This window comes from Pecten maximus, chromosome 12 (assembly GCF_902652985.1).
Source record: "Pecten maximus chromosome 12, xPecMax1.1, whole genome shotgun sequence".
In the NCBI taxonomy this organism is placed as follows: domain Eukaryota; kingdom Metazoa; phylum Mollusca; class Bivalvia; order Pectinida; family Pectinidae; genus Pecten; species Pecten maximus.
Genome location: NC_047026.1, coordinates 19,514,274 through 19,537,289, shown reverse-complemented (window position 1 = coordinate 19,537,289; position 23,016 = coordinate 19,514,274). Strand labels below are relative to the sequence as shown.

General features: G+C 41.3%; 1 protein-coding gene across 2 annotated transcripts in view; it reads right to left on the bottom strand.

Annotated features, from left to right (window-relative positions):
• LOC117339410 (probable tRNA(His) guanylyltransferase) overlaps positions 1-23,016 on the bottom strand; it is a 41,608-nt gene that overhangs the window by 4,474 nt on the left and 14,118 nt on the right. Inside the window, exons 1-4 of one of the 2 annotated variants that reach the window (XM_033900979.1) lie at positions 12,146-12,237; positions 10,829-11,005; positions 6,230-6,399; positions 2,906-2,994 (exon numbers count right to left, since the gene is read on the bottom strand). In XM_033900979.1, the coding sequence (XP_033756870.1) occupies positions 2,906-2,994; positions 6,230-6,399; positions 10,829-10,983 (414 nt within the window). In that variant the 5' untranslated portion in view covers positions 10,984-11,005; positions 12,146-12,237. Of the gene's footprint in view, positions 1-2,905; positions 2,995-6,229; positions 6,400-10,828; positions 11,006-12,145; positions 12,238-23,016 lie in introns of those variants that run through there. The other variant, XM_033900978.1, reaches the window with a different exon arrangement.

The following is a 23,016-nucleotide window of genomic DNA, read 5'->3' as shown; positions in this document are numbered from 1 at the left end:
ATAAGAAATTTGAGATTTAATGATAATGGCTGTTTGTTTGCCAGGTTGTTTTCAGGACAGACTGGTCCAAAAATGCAATACAAGGGACCAAGGGGAACCTACTTATGAAATTTGAGAAAGATCCATTCAGTAATTTGAGAAATAGAGATAACAAACTTCAATTGTCAAAATCCAAGATGGCGGTCTGTCGGCCATATTGTTTTCCAATTGATCTCAAAATGCAATAAGCATAACGAGGCACCAAGGGGAACCTCCATATGAAATTTGAGAAAGATCCCTTCAGTACTTTCTCAGAAATAGCGATAACAAACTTCAATTGTCAAAATCCAAGATGGCTGCCTGTCAGCCATGTTATTTTCAGATTGGTCTCAAAATGCAATATGCATAACTAGGCGACAAGGGAAACTTACATATGAAATTTGAGAAAGATCCCTTAAATACTTTCTCAGAAATAGTGATAGCAAACTTCAATTGTCAAAATCCAAGATGGCTGCCTGTCGGCCATGTTGTTTTCCGATTGGTCTCAAAACGCAATATGCATAACTAGGCACCAAGGGGAACCTTCATATGAAATTTGAGAAAGATCCCTTCAGTACTTTCTCAGAAATAGCGATAACAAACTTCAATTGTCAAAATCCAAGATGGCTGCCTGTCGGCCATGTTGTTTTCGGATTGGTCTCAAAATGCAATATGCATAACTAGGCACCAAGGGGAACCTACATATGAAATTTGAGAAAGATCCCTTCAGTACTTTCTGAGAAATAGCGATAACAAGAATTGTTAGCGGACGGAGGGACGGACGGAGGGACGGACGGACGACGGACCACGGACGCAGGGCGATTTGAATAGCCCACCATCTGATGATGGTGGGCTAAAAATCTAAGTTATGAAATCATCATAAAAATAAGTGAAACAAGAGATCCCAGAGGGATCTTGGCGCCCACCATTGAATGATCTTTATAGGTTCCATGTCAGATTGATCTTTTCTCTACTTTACCCTCCCTCTAAGTCTTATAATACTAATCTGTGTAAATTCAGAAACAGCCCTCTAGTACTTTTCAAACAAGGGGAACCTATATATAAAATTTAAGATTTAGCGATAATGGCTGTCTGTCGGCCATGTTGTTTTCCGATTGGTCCCAAAATGCAATACCAGGGACCATGGGGAACCTACATATGAAATTTGAGAAAAATCCCTTCAGTACCTTCTGTACAATAGCGATAACAAACTTCAATTTTCAAAATACAAGATGGCTGCCTGTCAGCCAGGTTGTTTTCCGACTGGTCTCAAAATCCAATATGCATAACTAGGCACAGAGGGCAACCTACAAATGAAATTCAGAAAGATCCTTTCAGCAATTTCTGATAAATAGAGATAACAATCTTCAATTGTCAAAATCCAAGATGGCTGCCTGTCGGCCATGTTGTTTTTCGATTGGTCTCAAAATGCAATATGCATAACTACGCACTGAGGGAAACCTACATATGAAATTTCAGAAAGATCCCTTCAGTACTTTCTGAGAAATAGCGATAACAAACTTCAATTGTCAAAATCCAAGATGGCTGCCTGTCGGCCATGTTGTTTTCAGATTAGTCTCAAAATGCAATATGCATAACTAGGCACCGAGGGAAACCTACATATGAAATTTCAGAAAGATCCCTTCATAAGTTTCTGAGAAATAGCGATAACAAACTTCAATTGTCAAAATCCAAGATGGCTGCCTGTCGGCCATGTTGTTTTCCGATTAGTCTCAAAATGCAATATGCATAACTAGGCACTGAGGGGAACCTACATATGAAATTTCAGAAAGATCCCTTCATGAGTTTCAGAGAAATAGCGATAACAAACATCAATTGTCAAAATCCAAGATGGCTGCCTGTCGGCCATGTTGTTTTCCAATTGGTCTCAAAATGCAATATGCCTCACTAGGCACCAAGAGGAACCTTTATATGAAATTTGAGAAAGATCCCTTCAGTGCTTTCTCAGAAATAGCGATAACAAACTTCAATTGTCAAAATCCAAGTTGGCTGCCTGTCGGCCATGTTGTTTTCCGATTAGTCTCAAAATTCAATTTGCATAAGTAGGCACTGAGGGGGACCTACATATGAAATTTCAGAAAGATTCCCTTATTAGTTTCTGAGAAATAGCGATAACAAACTTCAATTATCAAAATCCAAGATGGCTGCCTGTCGGCCATGTTGTTTTCAGAATGGTCTCAAAATGCAATATGCATAACTAGGCACCAAGGGGAACCTACATATGAAATTTCAGAAAGATCCCCTCAATAGTTTCTGAGAAATAGCGATAACAAACTTCAATTGTCAAAATCCAAGATGGCTGCCTGTCGGCCATGTTGTTTTCAGATTGGTCTCAAAATGCAATATGCATAACTAGGCACCAAGGGGAACCTACATATGAAATTTCAGAAAGATCCCCTCAATAGTTTCTGAGAAATAGCGATAACAAACTTCAATTGTCAAAATCCAAGATGGCTGCCTGTCGGCCATGTTGTTTTCAGATTGGTCTCAAAATGCAATATGCATAACTAGGCACCAAGGGGAACCTAAATATGAAATTTGAGAAAGATCCCTTCAGTACTTTCTGAGAAATAGCGATAACAAGAATTGTTTACGGACGGAGGGACGGACGGACGGAGGGACGGACGGACGGAGGGACGGACGGACGGAGGGACGGACGGACGACGGACCACGGACGCAGGGCGATTTGAATAGCCCACCATCTGATGATGGTGGGCTAAAAAGCTGAAATCTTCTGAAAATTCACATTTCCGTGAAGTGCCTCAAATATCATTTGAGTCATTCCTGTGAACTCTAGAGTTCTCTATGGTATTTATCTTGGGGGTATTCCTATAACTGCACATGACCTGTTTTCTGTAATACGTACTTTGAGGCGTTCCTGTGACTGGGCCGGTGACAGACCTTTCTCCTGGACTAACTTCCAGAAACATGTGTTATATAAGTTGTTGATGTGACCTGCAGGTAAATAACACAGGTATATAACAAGATATTAGTGTTTATTACTTCAAACATGTCACAACTACAGTCAAACCTGACTATAAAAGTCACCTGAATTAACAAGAGGCCCATGGGCCTTAACAGTCATCTGACAAACATTTACAGCAGAGACACACCCCTCAATCAAGCATCATTACAATAAATTGTCTATATTATATGCAGCCAGTTATGTTTCAGATCAAATTTGGTTTTTTATCTTTTTTGGATAAAGGAGGAGCAGCATCTTAAAAGCAAAATTTCAGCCAAGTTCCCATTTTTGGGCCATGTCCCTCTGTCCCCATGGGTCGGATAAGCCTCATTTATATCAATTAGGATTACCCTTCCCTGATGATGTTTCATACTAAATATGGTTATAATCAATTAAGGCATTAAGAAGGAGAAGCATTTTTAAGCAAAATTTTGGCTAAGTTCCCCTTTTGGGGCCTCATCCCTCTGTCCCCAGGAGCCCCACAAGCCTCATGTATATCAGTTTCAAACCAAATTTGGTTGTAATCCATTAAGGAGTAGCGTTTTAAAGAAAAAACTTGGCTAAGATCCTATTTGGGGCCTTGCCCCTGTATCCCCAGGGGTCACACTAGCCTCATTCATAAACAAGAGATCCCAGAGGGATCTTGGCGCCCACCATTGAATGTTCTTCATAGGTTCCATGTCAGATTGATCTTTTCTCTACTTTTCTCTTCTTCTAAGTCTTACTAATCTGTGTAAATTCAGAAGAAACCTCTAGTACTTTTCAAACAAGGGAAACCTATATATAAAATTTAAGATTAAGGCACCAAGGGGAACCTATATATGGAATTTGAGAAAGATTCCTTCAGTACTTTCTGAGAAATAGCGATAACAAACTTCAATTGTCAAAATCCAAGATGGCTGCCTTTCGGCCATGTTGTTTTCCGATTGGTCTCAAAATACAATATGCATAACTAGGCACCTGGGGGAACCTATATATGAAATTTCAGGAAGATCCCTTCATTAGTTTCTTAGAAATAGCAATAACCAGTTTCAATTTTCGAAATCCAAGATGGCTGCCTGTCGGCCATGTTGTTTTCTGATTAGTCTCAAAATACAATATGCATAACTAGGCACCAAGGGGAACCTACATATGAAATTTCAGGAAGATTCCTTCAGTGCTTTCTGAGAATTATCGATAACAAACTTCAATTGTCAAAATCCAAGATGGCGGTCTGTCGGCCATATTGTTTTCCAATTGATCTCAAAATGGAATTAGCATAACGAGGCACCAAGGGGAACCTCCATATGAAATTTGAGAAAGATCCATTCAGTACTTTCTCAGAAATAGCGATAACAATCTTCAATTGTCAAAATCCAAGATGGCTGCGTGTCGGCCATGTTGTTTTCTGATTGGTCTCAAAACGCAATATGCATAACTAGGCGCCAAGGGAAACCTACATATGAAATTTCAGAAAGATCCATTCATTACTTTCTCAGAAATAGTGATAACAAACTTAAATTGTCAAAATCCAAGATGGCTGCCTGTCGGCCCTGTTGTTTTCAGATTGGTCTCAAAACACAACATGCATAACTAGGCACCAAGGGAAACTTACATATGCAATTTAAGAAAGATCCATTCAGTACATTCTCAGAAATAGCGATAACAAACTTCAATTGTCAAAATCCAAGATGGCTGCCTGTCGGCCATGTTGTTTTCCGATTGGTCTCAAATCGCAATATGCATAACTAAGCACCAAGGGGAACCTATCTACGCAATTTGAGAAAGATCCATTCAGTACATTCTCAGAAATAGCGATAACAAACTTCAATTGTCAAAATCCAAGATGGCTGCCTGTCGGCCATGTTGTTTTCGGATTGGTCTCAAAACGCAATATGCATAACTAGGCACCAAGGGAAACCTATATATGAAATTTCAGAAAGATCCATTCAGTACTTTCTCAGAAATAGTGATAACAAACTTCAATTGTCTAAATCAAAGATGGCTGCCTGTCAGCCATGTTGTTTTCAGATTGGTCTCAAATCGCAATATGCATAACTAGGCACCAAGGGGAACCTTCATATGAAATTTGAGAAAGATCCCTTCAGTACTTTCTCAGAAATAGCGATAACAAACTTCAATTGTCAAAATCAAAGATGGCTGCCTGTCGGCCATGTTGTTATCCGATTGGTCTCAAAACGCAATATGCATAACTAGGCACCAAGGGAAACCTACATATGAAATTTCAGAAAGATCCCTTCAGTACTTTCTCAGAAATAGCGATAACAAACTTCAATTGTCAAAATCCAAGATGGCTGCCTGTTGGCCATTTTGTTTTCCGATTGGTCTCAAAAAGCAATATGCATAACTAGGCACCAAGGGGAACCTACATATGAAATTTGAGAAAGATCCCTTCAGTACCTTCTGAGAAATAGCGATAACAAAAATTGTTTACGGACGGAGGGACGGCGGGACGGACGGAGGGAAGGACGGACGGACGGACGACGGACCACAGACGCAGGGCGATTTGAACAGCCCACCATCTGATGATGGTGGGCTAAAAATATGATTGCCCTCCCCCAATGATGTTTCAAACCAAATTTGGTAGTAAACAACCAAAGGGTTAAGGAGGAGTAGCGTTTTGAAATAAAAAGTCTTACGGACAGCGGACAGCGGATAGAAAACGATGGCTATAGATCATCCCGACCCTTTGGGTCAGATGACCTAAAAACTAGAAAATGTCTTAAGACGTAAATGCCCCCGCTGCCACTCGACACCCCGAAACCTCAGCAGTTCCTGAGACAGGACGGAACGGGACAGGACGGAACGCCCCATTTCATGGCAGGGCATAGAAAATAAATACTAAGTGAGAAGACTGACCATCTCCCTCATCAATAGAATAAATCTGTCCAGGGCTTCATTAGTTATCATATTTTCCAGCTTTTCTAAAGTGGTCAAGTGGAGCTTTTAACATTTAACCTTGACCGATGACCACCAAAAATCTAATCAGATCTTGATGGCCTTATGCTATGGTGTGAATATGAACTTTGACCAATGACCACCAAAATCTAATCAGATCTTGATGGCTTTAGCTATAGTATGAATATGAACTAAATCTGTCCTGATGCTCATAACATTACCGATGACACTGATCAAACGCCATCCATCAATCAATATTTTAAAAACAATTCACAATATGATTTTAATCTTGTTTACCTTGAAAATATCTCATGACATTGTACTTACAGTCAGCCTGTCTCCAGCTGAGGTAGTCTTTGAGATTCTTGTCTGAAGGGTAAAGGACAACTCGCCCATCAAACACTGGTGGGTATTGGAGAGGCTGCTTGTTGAAGAATCGTGCCCAGTGAAAGACGAAAGATGAGGAAAACTGGCTCACAAGGTTCGTCATAAGTTTACTGCGGAGGTCAAATAAATGTCATATATAAATTAGAATACAATTTTGGTTGGTAACCTAATTCCTACTTTAGAGTGTTAAACAGATGACAAATATGGGTCAGCAGTTACTGTACTATGGACTTAAAATAGAGAAGAAATATATGAAATGTGGTTGGATAGCAGTTTATAGTATTATAGTAAAGGTCAGAGGTCAGAATCTAATACATATAGATTGGTGACCCGTTTACAGGGGGAGCTAAAACAGATATTAACGACAACTGTTCAGATTGATTTTCTTGTATTAGAAATGGTTTTGACTATTCAAAGCTTTATGTGAGAACCAAACTTTTTAAGATAGACTGCTGTTTCTCTTTCAGCCCAGTTCGTTCTGCTACAATAAGTCAGGAAAAGAAATTCTTCTGTTCACAACTTTTTTTGCAGTATACCAACCATTCATCATTTGAACAAAATCCTTTTTGATTTCATATAATATAAAATGGGTATTTAAGGGAGGTAGCTGTGTTTACAATGACCACACCAAGTTTGTAAGGGAGGTAACTGTTTTGACAAAGATCACTACAGGTTTGTAAGGGAGGTAACTGTTTTGACAAAGACCATTACAGGTTTGTAAGGGAGGTAACTGTTTTGACAAAGATCATTACAGGTTTGTAAGGGAGGTAACTGTTTTGACAAAGATCATTACAGGTTTGTAAGGGAGGTAACTGTTTTGACAAAGATCATTACAGGTTTGTAAGGGAGGTAAATGTGTTTACGATGACCAAAAAAGTTTTGTAAGGGAGGTAACTGTGTTTACGATGACCACAACAGGTTTGTAAGGGAGGTAACTGTGTTTACAATGACAAAACAGGTTTGTAAGGGAGGTAACTGTGTTTACAATGACAAAACAGGTTTGTAAGGGAGGTAACTGTGTTTACAATGACAAAACAGATTTGTAAGGGAGGTAAATGTGTTCATGATGACCACAACAGCAGGTCATCAAAATGTCTTCCTGGTGTTGGACACACTACCTTATAGTGAGCCTTTGTTATGTAGATCTAGCTATCATGGTCAAGCTATGTGTACATAACGCTATCCTACCAACTCAACACATAAATCAATATTTACGTAGGTTTGGGGTTATGTTTTCGTTAACTGTCGGTAGTGCTAGTCTAACAGGTGTGTTAAGACCCATTAAAGGCCCAGGTCTTTGTAACCACAAAATGACTGTCATTCAATAAGTACAAGTCAATATGTAAATATAAAATGTTTTTTTAAATATTTAATATAATACATAGAACGTGGAATTGACCCCAATTTACCACTTAGAATTCCCAGCTCTATATCAACTCAAGCTTGAGATGTTTATCATTATGTTACCGACACCTATGTTAGAGATAATCTTATGATATATTTGGTAACATTTCATTCTTAGCTTCGCCCCCAATGACATTTCATTGAAGGATGCCGCCTTTGACAAGATGAATTGATCACGATCACATATGAACATATATATTCATATACAGGATCTTATTTTATGAATTTATGAAATGAGTCTTAGAAGTTTTTCTTTTTGCAAGTCTTGGTGAGCAAAATTTAACATTACAAGACAATTTTCATAAAATCTCATATGTAATGAAAACATATCATAAAATTTAAGATACTTTTTATCACTTTATAACTCGGAAACATTTTCTGACAGGCTGTTTTAGACAGGCTTTATAGTCAAAATGTGGAGGCTTAATCAAATGGAAAGGCTCCTGGGTATATCACACTAATGCCATATGAAAATATATATCTTAGGTAAACATAATATACAATTTTAGTGTATCATAGTAGTTATAAATAGCTGGCTTTAGCTGCATCCCAAAATTGCAAGTACTTGATGAAAGAAACCTATTGAAACCTCATATCAATAATAAGACATGATGTATGAACTATCCTGTAATATTAGGCCAAAGGGCCAACACATCAACTACATGTACATGTATGGCTCAAAGTAAAGGTTGAGCTTATTGCAGGGCAAAATATATGAGAAAGCATTTGTTAGCTGGTTTGTAGGAATTTCTCTTTAGCTTAGAGGTAAGATGTTCACTTAGAGATTGAGAGGTCAGTAGCTCGATTCCTATTAGCAGGGTCTTTTTCAATATTCCTTCCAATAACACATGTACAATATTTGTTCCGTACCTGGAGACTTAATGTTCCTTAGGTGGAAGTGCACGTCCTTTATGGCCACCTAACTCAAGGGGACATATTTCAAAACCATCTGTGGCACATATAAGGAGACAAGAGGCAATGATTTAATGTTGTGATTTTCATTAGTCATGCAACCTGTTTAGACCAATAAATTAAATCTGGTACATCATGGGTAGAACTTGTATAATACTACATAACACCTCCAACACAAAAACCTGGCAACCACTGTACAGGTAAAATTGACTGGACAGATCTACTATCTACCTTACAAATATAAACATGCCATTACTGACCACATCTGTGCCAATACAAATTCCATTCTTACCCCTCTATCCGGGTGAAAGTTATAAATATGCTAGAACCAGAGTTTATTATGATTTCATGTGGCAATCTAAGGTAGAAAATAACGTCAATAATTCGCCTTTAAACACGATAGGAGTACTGCTGTGTACCAATATTCCATACTTATTCACCAAGCTTGGTCCAAATCCATTTACTGTACAAATACAGTTCTGATTACTTGTTCAGAAAATAAAGACAGACATCAGATATAGTATAATTAGTATATATGAACCTAATACTACCAAATAACAAGATTTTTTTTTTTTTTTTCCAAAAAATATTTATATATACCGATATATACCGATACAGGTCAAGGTTTACGGTAAAATATTCAAATGTGGATACAAGTAACCAGTTACAGGTAAATATGTAAAGATAATTTTTTACAGGTAAATAGTTACAGGTAAATATAAGTAAAAGTGGTTTCTTCAGGTAAATACGAACATGTAGTATCTAAATGTAATTACATAAAGGAAGTTTCTACGGTAACTTCTCAAAGATAATTATTACAGGTAACTATTTATATGTGAAAATTTAAGATACGTTTCTTCAGATATTTATCTACAGGTGGTTCCAAAAATAACTTGTTTTAAATAATCTTTGCCACTTTTAGTTGACCAGAAAGAATGTTAATGACTTACAGAATAAATTTGTACTGTTGACAAAAATGTGACAAGGACAAGACAGAGATTGTAAAGTACTTAAAGCATTCAATTTCTCACTGACAATTATGTAAATCTGTAGACAGGTACACACATTCCAAGGTGATTTGATAAAAACCAGGCAAGATATCTGTACCTCATTATCTGTTACAGGATATATATCAATGTAACAAACAAACAACAAATCTGTGAAAATGTGTAGGTGTTGTTAGTACCAACAGAATCTGTGTAAATGTCGTTAGTACCAACAGAATCTGTGTAGGTGTGGTTAGTACCAACAGAATCTGTGTAGGTGTGGTTAGTACCAACAGTACCTGTGTAAATGTCGTTAGTACCAACAGAATCTGTGTAGGTGTGGTTAGTACCAACATAATCTGTGTAAAGGTCGTTAGTACCAACAGAATCTGTGTAGGTGTGGTTAGTACCAACAGAATCTGTGTAGGTGTGGTTAGTACCAACAGAATGTGTAGGTGTGGTTAGTACCAACAGAATCTGTGTAGGTGTGGTTAGTACCAACAGAATCTGTGTAGGTGTGGTTAGTACCAACAGAATCTGTGTAGGTGTGGTTAGTACCAACAGAATCTGTGTAGGTGTGGTTAGTACCAACAGAATCTGTGTAGGTGTTGTTAGTACCAACAGAATCTGTGTAAATGTCGTTAGTACCAAGAGAATCTGTGTAGGTGTTGTTAGTACCAACAGAATCTGTGTAGGTGTGGTTAGTACCAACAGAATCTGTGTAAATGTCGTTAGTACCAACAGAATCTGTGTAGGTGTGGTCAGTACCAACAGAATGTGTGTAGGTGTGGGTCAGTACCAACAGAATCTGTGTAAATGTCGTTAGTACCAACAGAATCAGTGTAGGTGTGGTTAGTACCAACAGAATCTGTGTAGGTGTGGTCAGTACCAACAGAATCTGTGTAGGTGTTGTTAGTACCAACAGAATCTGTGTAGGTGTTAGTACCAACATATTCTGTGTAGGTGTTGTTAGTACCAACAGAATCTGTGTAGGTGTTGTTAGTACCAACAAAATCTGTGTAGGTGTGGTTAGTACCAACAGAATCTGTGTAGGTGTGGTTAGTACCAACAGAATCTGTGTAGGTGTAGTTAGTACAAACAGAATCTGTGTAGATAGTAACAGCTTCTTCAGTGCTAGTGCTAATTATAAGGTACCACTGTACAATTATACAAGATTACAAATGTGATTGTTTGCACTTTTAAAATCAGAAAACAGCATCCTATCTGTTATACTTACCTAGCTCTTCTGTTGAACATTTTGGTATTTTTCTTGAAGATGAAACTGTATTCGTCACTTTGACCATATGCCATGACAACATCTTTGAACTCCTCGAGGACACACTGAGCAGCCTTGGTCATTAAGCCGAGGCCTCGTTCATCATTAGGCTTCATGTAATGGTGGACATCTGTGAATCTGTAGGGAGAGCATAAAAAAAATATCATCTGACACTTAACAGTATGTATCAACTGATATCAAAGGCAACAGTACATATATATATATCGTATCCATGTATGTTAATACATTGCGATCCAGGTATTCATATCATCTAATAGACAACTTCCACAATGATCATGTCAGGATATCAGGGCCGACCATCACTGCGCCATTGAACAGTTCTTTTTAAGAACGCCGATGTGGCGCAGCGGTGTAAGCTGCCGGTATTTCTGGCTAGGCGATTGGGTGCCGTAGATCGTGAGTTCGAGGCCCAGTCAGGGCACGAGTCAAAAAGTTGTCTTCCTTCATCATTCGTGTTACTATGTTATATATCTATTTATTAGCACAATGTATCATATACACTATGTGTTGGTTGGTGATCCGAAGAATATAGATTTCAATTTCCTGTCGTAGTTGTACCGAGAGAAATATATACATGTATATATATATATATAATTGTCAAGTAGTAATAACGACAGTACAGACAAGTAAACTGTCGAATTTTCGAGGCAATCTGCTCCTTTATCAAGACACAGGTAAATTACATACGATCACATAGACATAGAACATGAAACAGTTACACAAATATAGTGGGTATAAACAACAATAAATATCGTTATGTTGTGAAAACGATTCCCCCTCGGCTGATAATTAATTCGCCGAGGGCCTATTATGATTATTTAGAAAACATCTCAGGTGGTGTACAGATGGTAAAAGTAGATGAATAAATAAATAAATAAATAAATAAATAATATAACTAAAAGGTTTAACAAAATAACATCGCGAGTTAAATTGATGTGATGGCAGTGCGTGCTATGTAGTGAATGTTTTTGTTTTTGTTTTTCTGCGCGGTATGTTCATTTCGTACCGCAAATCTCGGCCCAAACAGCGGGTAGCAGTGACAATATTGGGTGGCAAATCCCATATTACTGACTGAAATTAGTTCGTTTTAAAGAGAATGAATAAATATTTAAATTATGTAAATGTATTTGTGTAGAAATGCATAATTTAGGCATTAAAAATCAAACAGAAGGGTGGTCGAAGGTCCTATTAGGGTAACGATAACCGGGTGGCAGGTATATCAGGACGACTCATCACAAACCGACAACATGTACTCACACAACTTATTCAACCATTCAGCTGCTGTTTCATGTGATCCAAGTCCCTAAGGAAAGTGTGTTTATGAGGTCTGTAGGGGTGGGTCTGATTAATAAACATATGGAGTGGGTATTTCCTATGAGCGAGAATAGAGATTAGTGGTATAAGGTTTGAAGAACAAACATATACATCCCTACTAAAAATAGGATGGCGAAGGACTACAGGTGGAAAAAAGGCGGGAATTCCCCAGATGGGGGTTCCCCCGTCTGCTGTAAGGTCCTTTAATAACCCATGTGTTCCTATATGCTATGAACCTGTACATGTGCACAATATCTGTTTGTGTGTGGCGAGAACATCAAACTATAATAAATATTTATTCCATCATTTGTAGACTAGTTCACTACTGGCATAAGTAGTGGTCTCTCTAGACAGGTTCTACAGTGTTGAGAGAGAAGTGGTAAGTTTGCTCCCTTACAAAATAGGTGGTCCCTCTAGACAGGGTTTACTGTACTGACAGAGAAGAGGTGGTCTCTCTTGATAAGTTTACTACTGATAAAGGGGGTTTTCCATTTGTAAAGGTTTTACTGTACTGACAGAAAAGTGGTGGTCCTTCTTGATAAGTTAATTTACTACTGATAAAGGAGGTTGTCCCTTTGTAAAGGTTTTACTGTATTGATAGAGAAGTGGCGATTCCTCTAGAATAGTTTGCTCCTGAAAGAGGTGGTTTCTCTAGAAAGGTTCTATACTGTACTGACAGAGAAGTGGTAGCCCCTCTAGACATGTTTGCTCCTGACAGAAGAGGTGGTCCCTCTAGAAAGGTTCTACTGTACTGACACAGTTTGCTCCTGACAGAAGAATTGGTCCCTGTAGAAAGGTCCTACTGTATTGACAGAGAAGTGGTGGTCCCTTTAGAAAGGTTCTTCTGTACTGACAGAAGAGGTTGTCCCTCTAGAAAGGTTCTACTGTATTGACAGAGAAGTGGTGGTCCCTTTAGAAAGGTTCTTCTGTACTGACAGAAAAGCTTGTCCCTCTAGAAAGGTCCTACTGTATTGACAGAGAAGTGGTGGTCCCTCTAGAAAGGTTCTACTGTATTGACAGATAAGTGGTGGTCCCTCTAGACAGGTTTGCTACAGACAGTAGACAACAGGTGGTTTGTGTTAAGGCTACACTGTAGATGTATTTTACATGTACAACACAGGAATTCATGTGTTAATATGCAAATTATGAATATCAATTATGAGAACATGGATGATTACGTTTCTGTATGGTTCTCACTGAATTAATTCATCAACGTAGTTTCATGTAGATTAGAAAAGCCACAGGTCGGATTATGTCCAATTGGTCCAGACCTGGGACTTGTATTCCATTAGGCTTATCCTGATATAGTGACAAGAAAGTAGGTAATGAGAGCGCAGATCTCATCACGAATGTAATCTCAATTACATATTAGATTAATCTCGTTTAAAAACCACAAATATATGTAATATGAACAGACACGTTATCTACTTAAACCCAGTGACCTTTTTCACTCGAGACTATAGAGGTGTACTTGATACACCATACTCTCTCTCAGGTATTAGTACAGCTCTTTTGTAAGATAAATGTAGCCCTGGTATACGTATTACATGTAATTTTGCAGATCATTGATAAGGGCTGTTATAATTATTAAATGAGAGAAAATTTAAACACGATTTAAATGAAAACAGATCAGTGCTGCTAACTTATGTGTGATTAATTATCATTTCATTAATTGCTCCAGTTTTTTCACAGATAGAACAGCATATATAGATATTTTCATTAATAATGTGTTTTTTTTTATTGAGAGACATTTACTTTCAATTACTGAATCTACCCGGTGAGACAATTGGGCCCAGGTTGTGTCGGAAGTACATTCTATCACCAGTTCTCTAGATAGTTATAGGCAGGTGATACATATCAGAAATCATGTTAGACCTGTACTTCTATAATACCAATGGCTTAGGAAATACTTTTATCTAAACCATCCAAGTTAAGAGCATATAAATTCAGGTAAAAAATCAGAACCTATCCAACACTACACCTATCTGTTGTCTTTTCTTCAGGAACGTAACTCACTCCAGGTAAAATAGGGTAATATGATTTTAAACACAGAATGTTTCCAGAACCTATTATTAATGTAAGCATGTACAATTCAATGAGAAAACATTTCAGGAAAAAGACATTAAATCGAATGAACATGACAAATGTATTGCTAATGGAAATGCCTATGGTACACTATGTCATTACGTAGGTGAGGAAGTTTATCCCTATCAATTTCAAATCAGGAACACATATAAATGGGAAATTTTCAAATGCATTTAAACAAATTCTTCAGAATTAAAATTGTCATGCATGTTTGGACATATTAGAGGGGTCGATATGTCATGATCTACATAACAACTATCTTAAATACAGCAAAAAATTGTATGTCTGGCAATAAGCTGTCCCATGTCTGGTAATAAGCTGTTCCATATCTGGCAATAAGCCTACTCATGTCTGGTAATAAGCCTACCCATGTCTGGTAATAAGCCCACTCTTGTCTGGAAATAAGTCCACCCATGTCTGGTAATAAGCCCACTCACGCCTGGTAATAAGCTGTCCCATGTCTAGTAATAAGCTGTTCCATGTCTGGCAATAAGCCTACTCATGTATGGTAATTTAATAAGCCCACTCATGTCTGGTAATAAGCCCACTCTTGTCTGGAAATAAGTCCACCCAGGTCTGGTAATAAGCCCACTCACGCCTGGTAATAAGCTGTCCCATGTCTAGTTATAAGCTGTTCCATGTCTTGTAATAAGCCCACTCATGTCTGGTAATAAGCTGTCCCATGTCTGGTAATAAGCTGTCCCATGTCTGGTAATAAACCCACTCATGTCTTGTAATAAACCCATCCATGTCTGGTAATAAGCCCACTCACACCTGGTAAAAAGCTGTCCCATGTCTAGTAATAAGCTGTTCCATGTATGGTAATAAGCCCATCCATGTCTGGTAATAAGCCCACTCACACCTGGTAAAAAGCTGTCCCATGTCTAGTAATAAGCTGTTCCATGTATGGTAATAAGCCTACTCATGTCTGGTACTAAGCCCAAACATGTCTGGGAATAAGCCCACCCATGTCTATTAGGAATGCTAACTAACGCTATTTCCTGCATTAAGCTCACCCACCTTCAGTACAAGTTTATGTATCCTGGCCCCCTGGGAATACCAGATAAATACAGCATATTTTAAGGGAAAATATTTATATCAATCCCCTTATTTCTAAAAAATATTCATATCAATTTCCTGTCATTTTCCCTTAATTTTTATAGAAGGTCAGTTTTTCCTCAGTACAAAGACCCCTATACCATATTTGAACATTTTAAAAATAACATTACATACAAGTACCTGTGCTAAAAATAAGTAACATCTTATCTGGGGACATACTGCAGTGAAACATCAATAGAAATAAGTTTAATACCAAGTACAATCCAAATACAAAACGCAATATTGACATAAAGTTCAAAGGCAATTTATTTTCTACTGACAGCATTGCTGTGATTCTACACCAAGAGTAAACAAGATGGTGATCTCCTCTTTGCTTGTGTCAAGTTTCAGTGTTACTGTAAGATGAGGTAGTGTGCTTCCTGAGTAGTACAAAGAATGTTTTCCTAGGCCTGTGTACATAATGTTCAGACTCTCAGGGTACCTAATTCAAGTGATCACAAGGTGCCTCGTAACATGTTATATTATCTAATGACTGCACTTGGCCTGAAGCTGTAAATCAGTTTCACATTCAGTATTTATTATTTGATCAATGCCGACGCTGAGTTACATGAGAGAGGATTTCAACAATGAAGTATATGAGACATTTTTTATGACATCAATGATCATATGCATGCCCCTTTTCTTACCAATCTCCACACACTGTCTAGGACATTTGGCCTCTTTCCTACTAGGTTCCCATGGTGCTTAGGACCTTGGGCCCTTTTCCTACATGAGGTCCCAATGGTGTCTAGGACATTAGGCCCTTTTCCTGAATTGGGTCCCAATGGTGTCTACAACATTAGGCCGTTTTACTACATGAGGTCCCAATGGTGTCTAAAACATTAGGCCCTTATCCTACATGAGGTCTACATGGTGTCTAAAACATTAGGCCCTTATCCTACATGAGGTCTACATGGTGTCTAAAACATTAGGCCCTTTTCCTACATGAGGTCCCTATGGTGCCTAGGACATTAGGCCCTTTTCCTACATGAGGTCCCCATGGTGTCTAAAACATTAGGCCCTTTTCCTACATGAGGTCCCCATGGTGTCTAAAACATTAGGCCCTTTTCCTACATGAGGTCCCCATGGTGTCTAAGACATTAGGCCCTTTTCCTACATGAGGTCCCTATGGTGCCTAGGACATTAGGCCCTTTTCCTACATGAGGTCCCAATGGTGTCTAAGACATTAGGCCCTTTTCCTACATGAGGTCCCAATGGTGTCTAAGACATTAGGCCCTTTTCCTACATAAGGTCCCAATGGTGCCTAGGACATTAGGCCCTTTTCCTACATGAGGTCCCAATGGTGTCTACAACATTAGGCCCTTTTCCTACATGAGGTCCCAATGGTGCCTAGGACATTAGGCCCTTTTCCTACATGAGCCCCCCCCCCCATGGTGCCTAGGACATTAGGCCCTTTTCCTACATGAGGTCCCCCCCCCCATGGTGCCTAGGACATTAGGCCCTTTTCCTACATGAGGTCCCCATGGTGCCTAGGACATTAGGCCCTTTTCCTACATGAGGTCCCAATGGTGTCTAGGACATTAGACCCTTTTCCTACATGAGGTCCCAATGGTGCCTAGGACATTAGGCCCTTTTCCTACATGAGGCCCCCCCCCCCCCCCATGGTGCCTAGGACATTAGGCCCTTTTCCTACATGAGGTCCCCCCCCCCCATGGTGCCTAGGACATTAGGCCCTTTTCCTACATGAGGTCCCCATGGTGCCTAGGACATTAGGCCCTTTTCCTACATGAGGTCCCAATGGTGTCTAGGACATTAGACCCTTTTCCTACATGAGGTCCCAATGGTGTCTAGGACATAAGGCCCTTTTCCTACATGAGGTCCCAATGGTGTCTAGGACATAAGGCCCTTTTCCTACATGAGGTCCCAATGGTGTCTAAAACATTAGACCCTTTTCCTACATGAGGTCCCAATGGTGTCTAAAACATTAGACCCTTTTCCTACATGAGGTCCCAGTGGTGTCTAAAACAGTAGGCCCTTTTCCTGAATGGGGTCCCCATGGTGCCTAGGACATTAGGCCCTTTTCCTACATGAGGTCCCAATGGTGTCTAAAACAATAGGCCCTTTTCCTGAATGGGGTCCCCATGGTCCCTAGGACATTAGGCCCTTTTCCTACATGAGGTCCCAATGGTGTCTAGGACATAAGGCCCTTTTCCTACATGAGGTCCCAATGGTGTCTAGGACATAAGGCCCTTTTCCTACATGAGGTCCCAATGGTGTCTAGGACATTAGGCCCTTTTCCTACATGAGGTCCCAATGGTGTCTACAACATTAGGCCCTTTTCCTACATGAGGTCCCAATGGTGCCTAGGACATTAGGCCCTTTTCCTACATGAGGTCTACATGGTGTCTAAAACATTAGGCCCTTTTCCTACATGAGGTCCCTATGGTGCCTAGGACATTAGGCCCTTTTCCTACATGAGGTCCCCATGGTGTCTAAAACATTAGGCCCTTTTCCTACATGAGGTCCCCATGGTGTCTAAAACATTAGGCCCTTTTCCTACATGAGGTCCCCATGGTGTCTAAGACATTAGGCCCTTTTCCTACATGAGGTCCCTATGGTGCCTAGGACATTAGGCCCTTTTCCTACATGAGGTCCCAATGGTGTCTAAGACATTAGGCCCTTTTCCTACATGAGGTCCCAATGGTGTCTAAGACATTAGGCCCTTTTCCTACATAAGGTCCCAATGGTGCCTAGGACATTAGGCCCTTTTCCTACATGAGGTCCCAATGGTGTCTACAACATTAGGCCCTTTTCCTACATGAGGTCCCAATGGTGCCTAGGACATTAGGCCCTTTTCCTACATGAGCCCCCCCCCCCCCCCCCCCCCATGGTGCCTAGGACATTAGGCCCTTTTCCTACATGAGGTCCCCCCCCCATGGTGCCTAGGACATTAGGCCCTTTTCCTACATGAGGTCCCCATGGTGCCTAGGACATTAGGCCCTTTTCCTACATGAGGTCCCAATGGTGTCTAGGACATTAGACCCTTTTCCTACATGAGGTCCCAATGGTGCCTAGGACATTAGGCCCTTTTCCTACATGAGGCCCCCCCCCCATGGTGCCTAGGACATTAGGCCCTTTTCCTACATGAGGTCCCCCCCCCATGGTGCCTAGGACATTAGGCCCTTTTCCTACATGAGGTCCCCATGGTGCCTAGGACATTAGGCCCTTTTCCTACATGAGGTCCCAATGGTGTCTAGGACATTAGACCCTTTTCCTACATGAGGTCCCAATGGTGTCTAGGACATAAGGCCCTTTTCCTACATGAGGTCCCAATGGTGTCTAGGACATAAGGCCCTTTTCCTACATGAGGTCCCAATGGTGTCTAAAACATTAGACCCTTTTCCTACATGAGGTCCCAATGGTGTCTAAAACATTAGACCCTTTTCCTACATGAGGTCCCAGTGGTGTCTAAAACAGTAGGCCCTTTTCCTGAATGGGGTCCCCATGGTGCCTAGGACATTAGGCCCTTTTCCTACATGAGGTCCCAATGGTGTCTAAAACAATAGGCCCTTTTCCTGAATGGGGTCCCCATGGTCCCTAGGACATTAGGCCCTTTTCCTACATGAGGTCCCAATGGTGTCTAGGACATAAGGCCCTTTTCCTACATGAGGTCCCAATGGTGTCTAGGACATAAGGCCCTTTTCCTACATGAGGTCCCAATGGTGTCTAGGACATTAGGCCCTTTTCCTACATGAGGTCCCAATGGTGTCTACAACATTAGGCCCTTTTCCTACATGAGGTCCCAATGGTGCCTAGGACATTAGGCCCTTTTCCTACATGAGGTCCCCCCCCCCATGGTGCCTAGGACATTAGGCCCTTTTCCTACATGAGGTCCCCATGGTGCCTAGGACATTAGGCCCTTTTCCTACATGAGGTCCCCCCCCCCCATGGTGCCTAGGACATTAGGCCCTTTTCCTACATGAGGTCCCCCCCCCCCCCCCATGGTGCCTAGGACATTAGGCCCTTTTCCTACATGAGGTCCCCATGGTGCCTAGGACATTAGGCCCTTTTCCTACATGAGGTCCCAATGGTGTCTAGGACATTAGACCCTTTTCCTACATGAGGTCCCAATGGTGTCTAGGACATAAGGCCCTTTTCCTACATGAGGTCCCAATGGTGTCTAGGACATAAGGCCCTTTTCCTACATGAGGTCCCAATGGTGTCTAAAACATTAGACCCTTTTCCTACATGAGGTCCCAATGGTGCCTAGGACATTAGGCCCTTTTCCTACATGAGCCCCCCCCCCCCATGGTGCCTAGGACATTAGGCCCTTTTCCTACATGAGGTCCCCCCCCCCATGGTGCCTAGGACATTAGGCCCTTTTCCTACATGAGGTCCCCATGGTGCCTAGGACATTAGGCCCTTTTCCTACATGAGGTCCCAATGGTGTCTAGGACATTAGACCCTTTTCCTACATGAGGTCCCAATGGTGCCTAGGACATTAGGCCCTTTTCCTACATGAGGCCCCCCCCCCATGGTGCCTAGGACATTAGGCCCTTTTCCTACATGAGGTCCCCCCCCCACCATGGTGCCTAGGACATTAGGCCCTTTTCCTACATGAGGTCCCCATGGTGCCTAGGACATTAGGCCCTTTTCCTACATGAGGTCCCAATGGTGTCTAGGACATTAGACCCTTTTCCTACATGAGGTCCCAATGGTGTCTAGGACATAAGGCCCTTTTCCTACATGAGGTCCCAATGGTGTCTAGGACATAAGGCCCTTTTCCTATATGAGGTCCCAATGGTGTCTAAAACATTAGACCCTTTTCCTACATGAGGTCCCCATGGTGTCTAGGATATTACATGAGGTCCCCATGGTGCCTAGGACATTAGGCCCTTTTCCTACATGAGGTCCCCATGGTGCCTAGGACATTAGACCCTTTTCCTACATGAGGTCCCAATGGTGTCTAAAACATTAGACCCTTTTCCTACATGAGGTCCCAGTGGTGTCTAAAACAGTAGGCCCTTTTCCTGAATGGGGTCCCCATGGTGCCTAGGACATTAGGCCCTTTTCCTACATGAGGTCCCAATGGTGTCTAAAACAATAGGCCCTTTTCCTGAATGGGGTCCCCATGGTCCCTAGGACATTAGGCCCTTTTCCTACATGAGGTCCCAATGGTGTCTAGGACATAAGGCCCTTTTCCTACATGAGGTCCCAATGGTGTCTAGGACATAAGGCCCTTTTCCTACATGAGGTCCCAATGGTGTCTAGGACATTAGGCCCTTTTCCTACATGAGGTCCCAATGGTGTCTACAACATTAGGCCCTTTTCCTACATGAGGTCCCAATGGTGCCTAGGACATTAGGCCCTTTTCCTACATGAGGTCTACATGGTGTCTAAAACATTAGGCCCTTTTCCTACATGAGGTCCCTATGGTGCCTAGGACATTAGGCCCTTTTCCTACATGAGGTCCCCATGGTGTCTAAAACATTAGGCCCTTTTCCTACATGAGGTCCCCATGGTGTCTAAAACATTAGGCCCTTTTCCTACATGAGGTCCCCATGGTGTCTAAGACATTAGGCCCTTTTCCTACATGAGGTCCCTATGGTGCCTAGGACATTAGGCCCTTTTCCTACATGAGGTCCCAATGGTGTCTAAGACATTAGGCCCTTTTCCTACATGAGGTCCCAATGGTGTCTAAGACATTAGGCCCTTTTCCTACATAAGGTCCCAATGGTGCCTAGGACATTAGGCCCTTTTCCTACATGAGGTCCCAATGGTGTCTACAACATTAGGCCCTTTTCCTACATGAGGTCCCAATGGTGCCTAGGACATTAGGCCCTTTTCCTACATGAGCCCCCCCCCCCCCCCCCCATGGTGCCTAGGACATTAGGCCCTTTTCCTACATGAGGTCCCCCCCCCATGGTGCCTAGGACATTAGGCCCTTTTCCTACATGAGGTCCCCATGGTGCCTAGGACATTAGGCCCTTTTCCTACATGAGGTCCCAATGGTGTCTAGGACATTAGACCCTTTTCCTACATGAGGTCCCAATGGTGCCTAGGACATTAGGCCCTTTTCCTACATGAGGCCCCCCCCCCCCCCCATGGTGCCTAGGACATTAGGCCCTTTTCCTACATGAGGTCCCCCCCCCCATGGTGCCTAGGACATTAGGCCCTTTTCCTACATGAGGTCCCCATGGTGCCTAGGACATTAGGCCCTTTTCCTACATGAGGTCCCAATGGTGTCTAGGACATTAGACCCTTTTCCTACATGAGGTCCCAATGGTGTCTAGGACATAAGGCCCTTTTCCTACATGAGGTCCCAATGGTGTCTAGGACATAAGGCCCTTTTCCTACATGAGGTCCCAGTGGTGTCTATGACATAAGGCCCTTTTCCTACATGAGGTCCCAATGGTGTCTAGGACATTAGGCCCTTTTCCTACATGAGGTCCCAATGGTGTCTAGGACATTAGACCCTTTTCCTACATGAGGTCCCAATGGTGTCTACAACATTAGACCCTTTTCCTACATGGGGTCCCAATGGTGTCTAGGATATTACATGAGGTCCCCAAGGTGTCTAGGACATTAGGCCCTTTTCCTGAATGGGGTCCCCATGGTGCCTAGGACATTAGGCCCTTTTCCTACATGAGGTCCCCATGGTGCCTAGGACATTAGGCCCTTTTCCTACATGAGGTCCCCATGGTGTCTAGGATATTACATGAGGTCCCCATGGTGCCTAGGACATTAGGCCCTTTTCCTACATGAGGTCCCCATGGTGCCTAGGACATTAGGCCCTTTTAATACATGAGGTCCCCATGGTGTCTACAACATTAGGCCCTTTTCCTACATGAGGTCCCCATGGTGTCTAGGATATTACATGAGGTCCCCATGGTGCCTAGGACATTAGGCCCTTTTCCTACATGAGGTCCCCATGGTGCCTAGGACATTAGGCCCTTTTAATACATGAGGTCCCCATGGTGTCTACAACATTAGGCCCTTTTCCTAAATGAGGTCCCAATGGTGTCTAAAACATTAGGCCCTTTTCCTATCAGATCCTGTACAATAGTGAGCCTGACTACATCACCTTGAACACATATACGTATACACTGTACAAGCCAGACTACATCACCATGAACGCATTTGCCGTACAAAGCACATTATACAAATATGTAATGATTTGGAGGAGTTGTATCTAATTTCATCACTCTACTTGGAAATACCAATAAAACAAAACAAGGGATATATGATAAAATTATACTCTTACAATAAGTCATGATTTATGCATACATCTTACCGGTATTATTAAGCCAAACTTTTCATCACTAACACTGCAAATTACATGCTGTCAACAGACATTCATACATAATTTATACGTACAATATATACATAACAATGAAATAGAACTGGTCAAATTGATTTGCATCACACAAACTTTCATTGACAGAGCCTCGCTCGGCTTTTTGCCAGCAGTGAATCCATGCAGTATTCCAGAGTTGTGCTGTATTTTACATAAGCTGTACATGTATGGGGCTACATAGGAAGGAACTCGTCACATATAAAACATTAATATTTCAGTAACTCAAGGTACAATTTTCACGAAATGGTGGATCCTCTGTGTAAATTATGTTAGCATATATATACATATATATAGGTACATGTTACATGTCATT